This window comes from Schistosoma mansoni, chromosome 2 (assembly GCF_000237925.1).
Source record: "Schistosoma mansoni strain Puerto Rico chromosome 2, complete genome".
In the NCBI taxonomy this organism is placed as follows: Eukaryota; Metazoa; Platyhelminthes; class Trematoda; order Strigeidida; family Schistosomatidae; genus Schistosoma; species Schistosoma mansoni.
The window spans coordinates 31,219,989-31,236,794 of record NC_031496.1 but is presented as its reverse complement, the minus strand read 5'-3'; the positions used below and the strand labels follow the sequence as shown (position 1 = coordinate 31,236,794).

The 16,806-nt window shown below is 37.0% G+C and overlaps 1 protein-coding gene across 1 annotated transcript; it reads right to left on the bottom strand.

Moving 5' to 3' along the window:
• Positions 1 to 5,127: 5,127 nt before the first annotated feature.
• Positions 5,128 to 5,994, bottom strand: Smp_048030 (hypothetical protein; the record flags this gene model as incomplete). The annotated part of the gene is made up of 3 exons (XM_018796363.1): positions 5,128 to 5,575; positions 5,693 to 5,860; positions 5,901 to 5,994. 3 exons carry the CDS (start codon positions 5,992 to 5,994, stop codon positions 5,142 to 5,144), a joined length of 696 nt encoding a protein of 231 aa, XP_018650584.1. The 3' UTR covers positions 5,128 to 5,141.
• Between the last annotated feature and the right edge of the window lie 10,812 nt (positions 5,995 to 16,806).

Below are 16,806 nucleotides of genomic sequence, written 5' to 3'. Positions count from 1 at the left end.
GAGAGCGGGTTTGTGGATGCGCACTGTTGAGGAGTCCCATAACGGGACGAAACGGCTGTCCAGTGTTTCCAGGTTTTCGATGGTGGTCTAGCTTCAATTGACTCACGCTTTCAACTATGAAAAATACTAAATCTCCACAAAACCCCTTCTGATAATTAATATACATTTATATTGAAGATACCACCAGTATTGTAGTTTGACAACTCTTTACCAGTAACACCTTCTATAATCGAATCATGCCCCACCCAGTTAAAATCAAAAGTCAGAAGCGAAGAGGTTGGAAGATATATTTGATGCATTATCAATATATAGAGAAGCGACTGATCTAATCTGTCTAATGATCGTAAGACATGTTTCCCACGCTGTGCTGTTACGTGATCTGGTGTGGATGCATGACCGAATACCTTCAGCTAAACAAGTTCACTAAAACTAATGTGGTCAGCATCCAATGTTGAACACTTACAAAGATATTGATTTTGGGGAATTATTTACAGCTACAATATCTATAATAATAATATAAGCAATACATTATATGAATTACAATTTCATAACGTATCTAGGGTGGTTACTATGTCAATTTACAATAAAAGAAGAATATTTTCTGTATTAATTATATTTTAATGAAAAAAAAAACTAATAAAAGATTCTACCCTTTGGCGACAGATTTGATAGGCGCACTATGTTACCATACTTAGAGATTAGACGGAGAGTTTTAAGCCATGTGATGCACTATCTTAATTAGACATTTGATTAGAGTAGCAGATTATTGAAGAAGAATAAAAACATATACAGAGGAGTCACACGGTACATAATTCGAATATAATTACAGTGGAATCAATAGTGAAATGTAGTTTACATAATAGCTGATTGTCTGTTTATCTTTACTTACTGACCATACATCAAGTTATTTACAAAAAATACATAGGATAAGCTAGATGATAGTCAATACTATAATCACAGCTAACAATGGAAACGAAAACTGACAGTAGACAATATAGAAATAATGTACAATGAACACAAGACTATGGTTAAGAACATACAATTATAATACCAAATGAATTAAATGTTACAGATTTATGTAAACTATTGGAATGATCAGATAATAATAAACGACCATTTTACGTAATATGATCAAATATAGTTGACAATGATATTAGTTATTGAATATATTAGTGTGTGCCCCCAAAACGCCCTGGTATGGCCGAAAGTGGGAAGAGTCTGCTCTCCCTCTCCAAATGCTCTCACATGACCAGGCGTATAAAGTCTCTGACAGGGAAGTCCTACTCAATGCCTTCTCGTGGCATTACTATTGTTTACGAAAGTGAGAGGACGAAAAGCGAGTGTCCGGAGCTTTAACCGGGTCGGTGGACACGGAAAGTCCACCTAGGGGAGTTGGAAAACCCTTGTGAATCGGACCTTTGGATAGAAGGCCCCGAGTATGGCCCCCTAAGAAAACCACCTGTTTCGGTCTGGGCACCCGGGTATTATCACAGCCCACACATAAATCAAGTGACTTGTGTGATGCGTATGTATTCGGTGACCCTTTGTACCAATATTTGTGTGTCCAAATAAATAAACAATAAAGACGTATTGTATTCGAAATTTGAAATCAAGCAGTCATCAAGTACAAAGGAATCATTAGTTCATTTATTATTATTTAAACACATAAATATTGGTACAAGGAAGCACCAGATATATATGCGCCGCACAAATCTCATTTGATTTGTGTGAGAGTTGTGATACTGCCCAGATGCCCAAACCGAATCAGGTGGTTTTCTTAGGGGGCCACAATCGGAGCCTTTGACCTAAAGGTCTGATCCACAAGGCAGTGGAGCATCGTGAGGAGATGCATTCCCATGGTAGCCAGTGATCAACAATTGATTCATACGCCATTCGCCCCCTCAGGATACTGGAGCCCATGTGCAACGTTGGTTTAAAATGAGGGTTTTCCAACTCCCCTAGGTGGACTTTCCGTGTCCGCCGACCCGGTTAAAGCTCCGGACATTCGCTTTTCGTCCTCTCACTTTCGTAAACAACAGTAATGCCACGAGAAGGCATTGAGTAGGACTTCCCTGTCAGAGGCTATATATGCCTGGTCATGTGAGAGCATTTGGAGAGGGAGAGCAGACTCTCCCCACTCTGGGCAGTACCAGGGCATCCGCCACAGCTTAAATTGGAGTCCCAGTTTCTGTAATCGATTGTACATCTTCTCCTTAAGTTCGTCCTATGTCTCTCCGACAGAATATTCGATATAGACTCCGTATTGTCTAGAATGTACTCATAAGTATTAGAATTGATAACGGAAATTGGAATGGACTCACTTGGTTCCTGAAATCGTATTTGATCAACATGTCATATCTAGAATTCCCACCATTCTTTGCCACAATCGTCGTGGCCGGTCGAAGATTATTCCGAGGATAATATGTAACTTCTACAGACTCTAAACACCTCATATTCGAACGAAGAATTCTTCCTTTTAATAGCTTTGATAGAGTCTCTTTCGTCACAGTATGTTTAAGGATTTCTATATTGAAGTAGAAATACATCTACTTCCCTCTTCAGTCTATTAAATGTTGAAGTAGCAATGGAATCAATAGCAGTTTTCAATGTCATGATGACCCGAAACACAGCTAATGATTCCCGTTTAGTTTGTGAATAACCTATTTCTGTAACAGTAAGTTTGCGTGAAACACATATAACTGGTCTAGCTTCCTGCTCCAATACCCACAAGTGATGCATCAGTAATAAGTACAGAATGTTCACTGGGTGAGTAAGTTCAAAGAACAGCATAACTTTGAAGAAACTTTAGCAGACTTCGTAAAGATGACTCTCGTTCCTCACCCCATTTGAATGAATTGGATGTCAAAATATTAAACAATCAATTGGCACGACAAGAAAAGTTAGGAAAAAAACGGAAATATTATTGAAAAGCAGTCACTAATGAATGTTGTTGTTAGCGGGACATAGATTGGATTAAAGCATGTTTCATGCATGATGGTGTTGCTGCACGCTGATTGGCTAATTCTTATCCAACCAGCTCTAGTCGTTGCTTGGAGAAGACTCTAGAAGCTTCTTATGTATATACTATAAATACATGAACGTTATTCAAACCGGTGATTGCTGTTCACCTACCCTTGTTATTTTGAATACAATTTCATTCCTGTTCAACGTGTTCCGATTTGGGGTCTTGTCAAGTGTCATCGTATAAGGATACTAAGCAATAGAAGTAGCTGGGTCGTTTATAAGCAATACAATTATAACATTTGTCGTGTAAGTTTTTTTGGAGATGGTGCATTTGTCAATGGACCTAATGATTTCATATCTGATCTAAAACCATTACCATCAACTTGACATCCAAAACATTTACTTATTGTTATTATTAGCTTTATTCTTTACTAGATTTTTTGTACAATATAGAATTTTCACCCAAACATCCAATAAAGGGGAAAATGCATTGGTAATTAAGAAGGAAGTAATGCGGAAATGCGCCAAAATGTTTGCTTTTTCGCCTGTCCGGGGGAAATGAAGCGGAACTCCCCCCTTATGTCGCTCTGTGTTTCAAATGTCGCTAAACTGTCTACTTTTCACCTATACACACCGATGTAATTTTGCACCCACTCTTAAAACGCCTTCGTCATTACACCAAACATCTCCTGTGTTCGTCTTCATTCCCACAACACAGCACACGAAAAGTGTAATGTACGTAAAATATGGTATATGTTCATAAAATTTTATTGAAAACAAAAAGCGTATTGTTGTACAACGTTATGAATAGTTTGCAGATGCCAGAGCAGCAATCGTTATAACTTAATTTCAATTGTCAGGTGCCCGTGTCATCTGAAAAGAGCTAGAAAAAAAAGCAGGTGATGTTTTATTTATAAGGTACATGTGCTCAGTTGCAAATGCATTTAAAATCAAACAGGTTTCCTCAAATAAAAAAGTAAGCACATCATCCATTTAACACGTCAACATGGCCATCTGTAATACGAACAAATGATCAAATTACTGTTGTTGTGCTTACAAATCTGTCCCTTACATCTTTCTGCTCTAGGTAAGCGTCCAATGTTCCCAGTTCCTCTTCAGATGACAAAGGAAACCGTTGACCTAATAGTCCACAGTCAAATTGACGCAGATGTTTGCGCTCAGCGAACTGCGAAAGCAGCTGCCCTGCATTTGTATTCAACTCACTAATAATTGACGATATATCCGTACCGGTGACTTACTCAGCCACAAGCGCGCTGTCTACACTCCTAGATTCGGATGTTGAGGGAGAGATGTCTAATTGTGTCGAACTACCTAATTCAATCTACAAAGTAAAGAAACCTACTTGGCAATCGGAGAGACAACACGGTCGAACATCCGCAACTTGGGATATTGTACGTGGATATTCCCCGCCTGCATCTCAGCGACATCCTTGTCAACCGAATTGTAAAGAAACCCTTCTTTATGCTTCAATGCATCTCTACAAAATTTTAATAAGGTTATTAAACTGACTTTTTCTGCTCCTCAGAGTTTAATGGCAAGGTGTTTTCGTCCGACAAACAATTTGTATGGTAAACATCAGAGTTTTTGAACGATACCAACAAATCATTGGCAGATTGGAGACTATCTATAGGAAGTAATTGTTTGCATGTTAGTAACTTACCGCATTTGTGAACAACCTTACACTTCAAGACTGACCAAGTGTCATTTGGTGGGTCGTTGTTTTGTAGGTGCATATCAGTTTGCTCTGTTGGATAGAGACAGAGTTTTTCGCCAACAACCCAGTGTTCAGCTGCAATAACAAGCTGCTTTTTGCTAGGTGCGTCTATGATGACATATTTTTTGTTATCAGGCTAAATAATGCACAACAGGAAATTAAAGGAAACACAATCACACGAAAGTATGCAACAATGGAACAATATGTGATGAACAAAATTTATTGCCACACATTTACAGTCAATATCTTTAATCGGAACCCATCTGTATTCACTACTAACTACGGAGCATCTAAATCTTACTATTTCACTAGAAGGGAAGTGATCTTTAAAGTATTGTGAGTCTGTGAATAGCTAGCTGTATATCAGTTACTAAGCCCGGCTTTCCGTCAACTACCACTACATTATCTGACTTAAATGGAGTTATTTTACTATTTCTATACATTATTTCTTCTTACGTGAGTTCGCCTTACCAGTTACCTGGGTAATGTTAGTCGATATGCTAACTTGAGGCCTATTGCAGAATGACATTCTTTCCGCGTAACGCTGAGCAGCTTGTTTAGCAACTGAATACCCACTATGCACGGATTTGTTAATTTGTCTCACATAAGATTCGAATGGGAATGCTGAGTGAGTGTTTAAAAGTCCATGTGCAAGAACATCGTCAGGAATATGCTGTAACAAATACACATTATGAACTAAGTTTTCACACCCATAACGCCATTCATATTCTTTCAGAAAATTCCTAAAATCCATCTTGACAGATACTATAACCCTGTTATGTAATTCAGGATGTGCAAGAAAATAAGGTGATGGAGCTAGACGTTTGAAATTAAGATACAAAAGTTTGGGCAAAGTAGTTTGCAGAATTACTGGGCCTAAATATAGTAGAAACAATCTACACCCCGACGCTTTTCATACCGATTGGTCTTCAATCCGAAGCGTTTGTAAACAGCACCGCTGAAGAACTTTGGTTGTACAAGTCCTCAGGTAACTTCTAATGCTGGCCGGTAAGTCTGGAAGAAAAACTCGAAAATCATTCAGTATCCGATCAGCATCTCGGATACTCAGAGACTTTGTTGTCATTAAAGTCATTAATATCTTGTTGATCTGCTCTTTACGATTTACGGACTTGTGAGAGCACAAATTGACGTTATAACACCCTATAAGAAATTAGTTAACGTATTGACTTTATACACGTACCATTATCTTCCAGAAGCCTTCCATTGGTAAAGCTTGTGGAAGGTATTCCAGTTGAAGGAATCTCATGACAATTGCTTTCTCTGTCAACTGTCATCATTTCTACATATATTCGTGTGAAAGTCAGTTACCTGTAATCGTGTTTTCATTAACAAAGTCACTAAACGAAAGCAAGTTATGTTTCCTCAGGAAATCTGTCCGTAATTTATTCCACCGTCTGTTGTAAGTAGATCTATAACAGCCAAGGGCTCTTGACAAGTTCAAAGTTGCCCTACGTCTACGAGCTCTTTCACTGACTTTGCTTAAACTCATGTTATAGGACTAACAAGGTAAACAGTTAGAAAAAACTAAAAAGCAAAGAGCACATCACTCACCTGCATCACGTAAGTTATTTGTGATGACGCCCAAGCATGTCAAAACGCTTTAGCTAAACAAGCGAAAAAGTAAGTATATATACATCAAATAAAATGCCCTGTGTCCGTATTTTATTGCATGCGTTATAATGATAATATTCATAAATTTAACTTAACCATGCTTCATTTTGTTCACACTCAGGAAAATGTAGGTACAGATCGCGGTTTATTCATATACTATACTTAACACCTAATTGCCTACAAATTTCCCCCAAATATACGACGGAAGGGGGAAAAATCGACATTTCCACTAAATAACCGACGTGCAGGCGAAAAATCGACATTTCCCCTTTATTTACGCTTTAGTCCGCCTTATTTCCCCTTTTTCGCCTTTATTTCCCCTTTATTGGTTGGTGCATCAGCAACCATGATATCTTTAATTGGGCCTTTTGTAACTTGTACAGCGAAAGGTTGTACACTTTTCAGAAACGCACCTGAAAAGGTTATGCGATTAATATTCATAATGATGTACTAAAACAAACAAAATTAGATAACTTGTTGAAATATTTAAATGACAGAAACAGGTGGCTTAGATCTAAGTCACCTGTATAAATCGGCAATTTGTCGGATATTTAGGGTAAAAATCGGCAATTTAGCGACATTTGAAACACAGAGAGACAGAAAGGGGGAAATTCCGCTTTATTTCCCCCGGACAGGCGAAAAAGCAGACATTTTGACGCATTTCCGCATTATTTCCGACTTATTTTCAAATGCATTTTCCGCTTTATTTCCCCTTAATTGGTTGTTTGGGGATGTTCAAATAGGTCGCCTATTTTGGATTAACTGTAATATTCTTCTCAATTAAACGACACAATAAAGCAACAAGTCTCTGGTCATGAACTACTTTATCAGTACCATGAACTACGAGATCATCTTGATAAACTTCAACACCTTCAAGAATACTGACTACCTTATTCATAACTTCCTGAAATATGGCTGGAGAACAACTTAGACTAAATGGGGGGAAGTTTTATTTGAACAGACCAGAAAGAGTGTTCATTGTCTTCAAAATAGATGAAGATTGATCTAAAGGGATTTGAAGTAAGGCATCCTTTAAGTCAACTTTCGAAAACACTTTGGAACCACGAAGTCGATTTAGAATATCTTCAGCCTCTACTGTCGTGCATGTTTGCTTCAACAAAGAAGAGTTCAGTGTTAATCTATAATCACCACACATTCTAGGGGTCTTGCCATCCGACTTCAATGGTGTAACAATAGGAGTACCCCATGCTGAAGACTGAATCGGTTCAATTATACCTTTCGCATACAAATCGCCCAATGTCTTATGTACTGTTCCTTGAGGACCTTAGGGAATTACTCGTCTTTTAAGAAAGACTGGATCACCCTATACTTGAAGTTTTATATGCTGGATTTTCATACCGCCACTGCGTTTGGCCTACGCAGCTATCAAATCTTTAAGTAAAACATCAGAATTTTCTCCAGAAACTATTAAAGACAATTCCACTTTAAGCCTTTTCAAATTTTTTCAACCCAATATTGATAGTCATGTTTCACTAAACAAAAGTTCACAAGCTATGTATGGAGAATTATCATCTCTTATCAGCAATTCACAACATCCTCGTATAGGTAGTCTGTGTCCAGTAGTCCCCAATATTGGGACTTCGGTGGATCTTACCACAACATTAGGATCTAAAGATTTCAAGTTCTTGAGTGAAATGATGAACACTATACTTCCTGTGTTCACAATTGGGTCATGAAATGAACCAAGGAATGCACTAATCGTTTATGAATATGAACATTACCTTTCGAAACGGTGGAAAAAGATAGATGATCATTAAGGGCGACCAAATTATTGAGGTCTGAATTACAAGACTTAGTAACACTTGAGGCTATAGAACATCAAGGTTGATGTTCTATGTCGAGATGATTGGGGGCCTACTATAGTTAGACGAGAATGGTGACGAACCAACTAACGCTGAAGTCACACCTCGCGAACAGCCCTTACGTGGATTGAACCATCGACGCATCAAAGGATCATGGACGCTATGGAGACTGTACAACACAAAGGACGTTATTACAAGAATATATTAGTTAAGGTACAACCACGAAAGTACAGAAGTGAGAGAACAACCACTGCCGCGTGGGCCAGTCCATGGAGTATATTTGACTGGTGCGCATTGACTATCCTTGACCTTGACAGGGATCGATGATCTATTCTATATTCAGTGACATTTCACCGACCCTCAAGGCACAGTGAACATTAGTTTTGCATGCTGACTGGACTTATTCCGTCTTGCCATATTTAAAACACTTAGCATTATGAAATGCACATGAATTAGGAGAATGAATTTTGCCACAGAATAAACATTTGTCAAACTTTCCTCACCTTTGTTGTTTGCTTTGCAATTTCTTGTTGAATCACCTTTCATATTTTCACGAGATTAGGAATCATTATCAAACGAATGCAAGTTTGGTCGATCCTGAGACTGTATTTCATCATGACGACTGAGCAAAATGTTAGAATTTTTCATCGACTGAATATCGAGTTCAGTCACTGCTTAGTAGTTAATTTATGCAGTTATGGCATCTTGAAAGGAACAGCTCAGCATTCTTAATAACTTTCTTCCCAGACATGGTATGTTGATTCCTACAATTAATCGACCTCTCATCTGTACATGAAGTTGATCACTATAATAGCATTTGGCAGCTTTTCCTTGCAATTCAAGTAAGGATTCCCTAACCTTTTGTTTACTCTTACAAATCATTTTAGGAAATTTGGCTCTCTCACGATATTCAAAACTGGTGCATTTTACATGATTTAATAGCAGTTCCTTGAGAGTTGTATAAGGGAGTGAGATAGGCTTATCCAGAGATGCCAAAGTTTTCAGTATTCTTCAGGCTTCTCTGATGAGTGTAAGGAAATAAACCACAATATTAACATCCTCAATATCTCCCCTGGTCATAGTCCAAACTTTAAACCTTTCCATATGATTTTCAAAAGGACCAAAATTTGAATGTATATCCAATTGTTCCATGACAGGCTCCATCGCGATGCCAATGTGATAATTAGAAGTATTTGAATTTTCATACTAGCTAGGAATTCCAGAAATAGCTCAATTTAACAAAGAAGGACTATATGAGCACGAACAAATGTATTGTACTTGGAATTCTAAATCAAGCGGTCATGAAGTACAAAAGAATCATTGATTCACACAAACACCACACAAGTGTATAGGTCATAACAACATATACAGTAGTCTTGAGTTTGCCTTGTCTACAAAGTGGTCAATAAGCGCCCATAAATCTATTCTACTGAATTCCAGTGATGAATATGCAAATGTCTTCATACAATCAAATGATACAAAAATTAAGACAGTAAAAACACAGTTCATCATTTGAGAAGGATGGAGGCTCATATTTAGAAAACCTGTTCATCTAACAGTCATTATATCAGAATTATTCTTAGCAAACACATACATGCTCTTTAAAGACTTCAGTTGATCATAACCGATAGCAGTTATACGTGTATTTGGGTTTGCAAAACCCGGAAGAAACATGCCTCATGTCACGATATCTGTTGAAACATTGGTTTCTTCATTCTCTTCGTTAGCGAAGAAGGCGATTATTCATATGTGGAGATTATAGAATAGTGTTTTTTCTAACTTAGTGATAAAGCATAGTGCAGGTCTAGCTAAAATAACCCTATTTAGAACTAAGATCTCTCGTACCAACTCATCCAGACTTCGTGTTCCACAATGACTGTATAATAAATCATAGGAACCGCGAAACTGAACTTACCAACATTGCATTTATGGGCGAATACAAACATATTTTCTGCTTTGTGGTTGGATCTATAACTTTGTTTGGGTAGTTGCAGGTAGTTGGAAGCTAACTGAACTGAGAATTTATACGTATCTCATCGAGGAACTTGCTTCAGCGGAGGTTCCAGTCAACTAACCGAGTCGCTCACTATAGTACATACTGAAAGGCGTTCGACATGTGCTTTGACCTTTATCCAGGTTTATTTCAGGTGCTCGGAGCTTCATTCCTGTACACTGACATTGTGGTGCTGAATAGAAAAGAATCAAATTAAAATTAAAATGACCCATTGTGTCAATGAATAAAAACAAGGCGAATTCAGTGAAGATAATTTTTTTCGAAGAAGTCATTTGATCAGTCTCTACATTCTTATTTATAGTTGTATAATGAATATGTCTTTAGAAAGATAGAAGAGATTTCATCATAAAGTGATTTGAGATTCCAAATACCAAGTGGGGCTGCGTAATAATCATGGGGTTGCAGAAGAATAGAGGGATGAAAGTCATTTACGTGTCTGAATTATAAAAGATAATTGTCTGCTTCACAGATATGAAGAAAAATGAAAAACACGAAGGTCATAATAGTAACTGAATAATAATCATGAAAAGTTGTTAAAGGATAATAATGAAAAGTGAGCAGCAAGAATTCAGATATAAACTGTAAACAATACTTAACGGTATGCGGTCGAAAAGACACGTGTGTTGAATTAGTAGATAAAACTCATACTAGTCGCTACCGTGGTGTGGGTTGCTTACATCCACATAAGTAGTATATGACGATGGTCGGGCATAGAATGTACTTCAGTAGATGATCGATAAGGCAATAACAGGAACGAAACGCAATTGGCATTGAAATGCATGAATAATCAAACCAGAGACGACGGACTGATATTTTCAGAAGGAACGGTCAAGATTGAGACAACTGTTTGATAGTTTACAAATTAACTATTTACTGTATGGTTGTCAGATTTTAGTGAGATAGTCTGTATTTTCGTGTTAAATACATTCGATTGTTCTCACTCTTATTGCTGTTCACTAAACTGCTACTGGAATAAAACTTGGTGAAAATCTCCAGATAACAAAATATAGTAGTGAAGTATAATGATTTGTGATGTCTAGCAGGGTGGAATGGATCAAATGGTTGAGGGTAAGTCGATGTTGGGATCTGGAATGCTTTTCATTAAAATCAAAGGTGCAGTAAAAGAAACTAAAGAGTTAAGATACAGTAATAACTGTGTTTTTTGTTGCCTATTACCTTTCTTTATTAGTCTCATTTTCCCATACAATGTCAGTAACCGGGTCATCATGTAAAGTCTGAGTTAGCGTGTTACAGGGTATCTTAGTAGAGTAGCGAATCCAGAACAAAACTGGTAACATGAGTTTGGGTGGTGGACGTCGGAGAACAAATCCAGTATCACTGACTGATTGACTCGCTCGCATTCGTACAGAGCCTGAGACAAACAGAATATTCTGTCCCACAAACATAAGTGGATCAAAGCCACTGCCCTCACCATCAGTACTTGTAGGTTAGTAACACCACCCTACCTCCTTCTATAATGTTAGGCTACCTTAAGATTACTTTTAAATAAATTATTGTGTCCTACACGATGCTTTATGCTTCACACTTTGTTGGAAAACCCTACATCTCCATGCACCATTCCACAGAATCAGTCTAAGCAAGAGCTTCATTAAGAAGTCTTGTAGACGTAAGTAAACTGACCCTCAGGCGTATTTTTGATGGAAGAATGTTCCATATTAATGCGTACTTGCTGAGAAAGACGTTTCCCTAGTTGTTGTTTTGCATTTTCCAACTTTAACCGTACATCATTTATTTCGAAAGTCGTATATATATGGGCTTTGAGTAAGAACTATATCACAAGCAATGTAAGTAGCATCACTGTGGAACTAGAAGTCGATAATCGGCCTGGATTTCAGGCCTTCTCATCAAATGGGTCCAAGTCCGAGGATATGTCGACGGGAATAATAGTTACTTAGTGGATCAGCTTTAAGAATGTTCTCAAATGAATTCCCTTCGCACTCATTCCACCTTCAATATATCAGATAAGCCTAAGTCAGAAAATAAGAACGAACAGTGTCTAAAGTATTCACGTATCTTGTAAGTAATGATTCTAGATTCTTTTTGTGAGAAATTACGAAGAATGAAGCCTAACGATTTCTGCATTTTAGATGCTTTGTTGGGGATATGTTGAGAGACGTTAAGACTGTGAGATTAATGCAACTCAAGGTCAGTTACTGATGTGAGTGTGGACAATGCATTCCCGTCATTGATTAGTTTTGTGTAGGAAATTTATTCCCCAAAATCAATAGCTCTGTAAGCCTTTGACATTTGATGCTGACCTCATTAGTTTTACTGTACTCACCTAGCTGAGGGCGTTTGATCATTCATCCGTATCAGATCACGATTGGGTTCGCTAAGCTATATATCTCCTACAACCGCTAGTCAGATATATCTTCGAGTTCTTTCATTGCTGACTTCTGACTTGACTGGGTTGGTGCAATTCGATTGTTAAGGTGTTACTGGTTAAGGAGTTGTCAAACTCTAAATACTTGTCGAACATTTAGTTTTATTTTAAAAGACGTGTCTCCAATACGTAGTCAGTTACATTTTCCTGAAATGAGGTCTAAACTCTAGTGTATACATCAGTTACCTACCTTGTTGAGTCCATGATGGATTGTTTGCTTAGCACTGCGTACATCGAAAATGTTAGTTTTTATGGATGACTTTTAAGTCATCCGTGTAAAGATATGTCTTATCTGTGTTGAAAAAGCTGTATATATTGTTGATGTAGATTTTAAAATTCGATGGACCCACGACACTAACCTACATGACACCACTGGTTATTTGTCGAGGTGTAGATGTGGTCAAATCAATTTTAGTTCTATGGTATCTGTTCATGAGAAGAGACTTAATCCACTACAACAAAGGGTTAGTAATTTCAACTGACTGAATTCTGTTGATTTGGAGATTATGAAATACCTTATCAAAAGCCCTCTTCATATCGATATATCGTATAACCACTAGTTTCTTTTGATCCGGTATACGAGCAAACTCGATAATTTTGTCTATCAGGGATGTGGTGTAGGACCTCGTTTTAAAAAAGCCGTGTTGCATCGGAGCGATGTGACCTTTTCTCCGCAGGCGACCAGAAAGCTGATCTTGTATCACTTTTCTATAATACATGGTATAACAGGGGTGATATTTATCGGTGTGTAGTTATGGATCAAACTTGTTGATCATGGTTCGTGTTTGTAGACAACATATGTTATCTTCCAGGTATGTATGTGCTTCTAAGAACAGTGTATATATCTCAAGTAACAGTTTTTATGTGCCCAGTCCTGCCATTTTGTAAGGAATCGATAGGTCATTTACACCAGAAATTAAATTCGGCTTCAGAGTTTTGATGGCAGCGTGTATACTACGAAGATCGGAGTAAATGATACTAAGAATGATACTAAGAAACGTCACAAAACTAAGATTATTTGTTCTGGTACGCTTGATGTTTATATTTGTGCCATGAGATTTATTCATATTGCTGGGAAACCATTCACTTAGCAGTTCACATATGATAGTTTAGTCATAGTTTGTCACGCCATCGTACAGTGTAAAGTGTATGTCGTGGTGTACACTCTTTCTTATGGGCGCTTCGGGGAGACAACATAGGTTTCGAGATTTAGATGCACTAGTGAGTGCAGTGTGTTTTTTGATCATGTTTTCGGTGCTGAACGTGCACATTCTTAAACACAGAGTATATTTGGTACAGGGCAGTGAAGTCTTTTGATACACAATACATAGAAGAAAGAAGCCAAATCGTCCGCTCTGGATCTTGCTACTCCAAACCTGTGAATGTAACCAGTGGGGTTATACAAGGAAGTGTGATTGATCCATTACTCTTTCTCCTTTTTATCAATGACATGTGTTCTATCTTTCAATATGGTAAGCCTTTTCTTTTTGCCCATGACCTAAAAGTGGTTTTTTTTTATTCTCTTCTTCCACCAAAGAAAACTACACCTCAGCGGTAATCCAAGAAGCAATAAACAAGCTGTACGAATGGACTGTTTCAAGGAATTTGCCACATAATGTTGACAAAAGTGGATTCATTCACATTGGCCACTGTTTTAACCTAAATCTGACTATACACAAACATACACTGAAACCTCTCAATACTGTTCGTGACTTGAGTTTGAGATATAGCAACAGTCTGAACTTTTCCGAGCACATTGCATCTCAAGTATCCAAAGCTAGAAAGCTCATCGGATTAATAATGATTAACTTCAATAATATCGAAACGAGATTATTAATATACAGAAAATGTATCTCCCCCATTCTTGAATATGGTATTTTAGTTTACAGTAATTGCAGGCATAATGACCTGATCAAAACCAAAGGTGTTCAAAGGAGGTTCACCAAAGCTGTTTTGGGGTATTCTGACAACAAAGACTATCATCAAAGATGTCAACAACTCAAACTAGAACCTATCTGGATCAGGAGTATCAAAGTAAAACTTATCTTTATCTACCGGCTTATTAACGGTATTTCCTACTCTTCAGTATCCACTCCTTCATACTCTATAGTACCATCCCACAACGTACGCAATAAGGAAAATATTCTAGCGATTCCAAAGACCCACTCAAACTTACTTCAGAACTTTTTCGTTATTCGCTACTCAACCATGTGGAACAGACTGCCAGTGAACCTCCAGTGCAGTGAAACTACAACCCGGTTCCGAAGTCTTCTTAATGATTTTCTTTCCGAAAGTGGATTGTGTCACCTATTGAATATCACTGTGTTTAATAATGATTTATACAAAAAAGGTCCGTCATCTCTTTAATTGACTGAAAAGTTAAGTGAAACCCCCGAAACTTCTCACGTCTGATTTCTTTTCTTTTCTTTATATTCATCTTAATATATGAAGTCTGCTTATGTTCGTATTTATAATCATTACTGTTATTAGTGTTGGGATGATCCTGAAAATTTCTCGCAATAGGCATGACAAGCTCAGGAAACATTAAGAAGCATTCTATCCAATCAGCGTTTGGTTAGAAGTTTTGCTAGAAATATCACGAAAATGACAAGTCACATGTAGAGGTTCTGATTGGCTGATTACTACACTGCTACTATGTTTAACAGTACTCTAGAATTTTCAGGAAAACCCATTGACTTCTAAAATACTGTAAAAACCCTATATTTTCTGTACACAAATGAACCTTTGGAGTAAAGTGCTTCCCGCATATTTTGTGCTTTTTCTCTTAAGTTCAAGTCGTTGTGTAGTTCTAGCTTTGGGGTTAGGAGACTAGCTTAAGATCCGAGTATAGCATTCAACCAGCAAAACTTATCAATAAGTATCATTATTGGTCCCTCGACACATTAGATGCTCTTTTCGTCTCTTCTTGTCCTTCTAAACATATTTTGTTCCTAAACATCCAAAGTCTACAACTAAAAAAAACCCCTATGTTACACTTAAACAAATTAAATTCTCAGATTCCTTTTATCGTCACAACATATATATAACATATAGAAATTTATATTTGATTATCCTCTGCAATTAATTGTGACTATGATGGAATCATTCTAAATTATTATTGCACTAATGTTTGTACTAATACCCGATTTTTACTCTGTATATTGTTACATAAATCTACATGTATTTATCCGAATGCACTAAAGGTTTATTATTATTGTTACTAATAACGTTATTATTATTATCTTCAAATTATTCGTTCATCTGAAAAGTCGAAATCTATTACACTATTATTATCATGGTTGGACCCTTTCACTAGGTATTCATTCCTTTTCTCCCCCTCTCTCTTTTTTCCTTTGAAATAAATACTATTATTAAGAATACGAAGTTTTTGATTAAGACAATAACTTGTATTATGCTTGAATCAACTTCTCAGACTCGTTTTATCTTCACTATGCATATACGACTCATACTTATTGATTATCCTTTGCACTTAACTGAGACTATCATAGCATCAATCCAAGCTATGATCGCACGCACATACACTTATTCTAACATCATATCTTACAGCGATAATAAGTTATTCACTCTTTAATTTATTTTGTTTTATTTTATGTTTATTACTCCTTTGGCGATACATACATAGTTGTTTATTCTTGTTCTGTGTTCATAAACACGCTCATTAAGCTATTCATGTATTTTGCAACTCCTTCATCTCTACTTTTTTAGTTTCTTCCTTTCCTTCTTTAAAATCAATTCAAAATTCTTGTCAATCACACAGAACCTGATTTATTATTACTATTCTATTATTATTATTTTATTTTCCTTTCCTTTTTCTTCTCGAATATGGAAAATATAATGCGAACATTATTGAAACTTGTGTATTATTGCATTTTTGAAGAAACCCGAAGCGGTTTCTTAACAACATTTATGTACTCATTAGATGTTTGTGAATAGTAATCCGTTTTGGGTTTTCATAGCTTAGTCTTGGTTTTCTGTTGATGTAAGAGGTTATTGTAGAGGATAAATGTCTGGTGAGGATTTAGCGGTAATATTGAACATTTCTAGTGTTTCCGGAAACTTATCACAAATGACGTAACCGTTTCAGTCAGAGTAGTGTTTTTGAAAATCGGGAATCTTTCCAGTCATTGTGTGCATAGCCTGTAGATCGGAAACACGTTGTTGTCGTCTTGGATTTGTTTTAATTGGAAGAAACGGTAGAGTGCAAATGATCCTT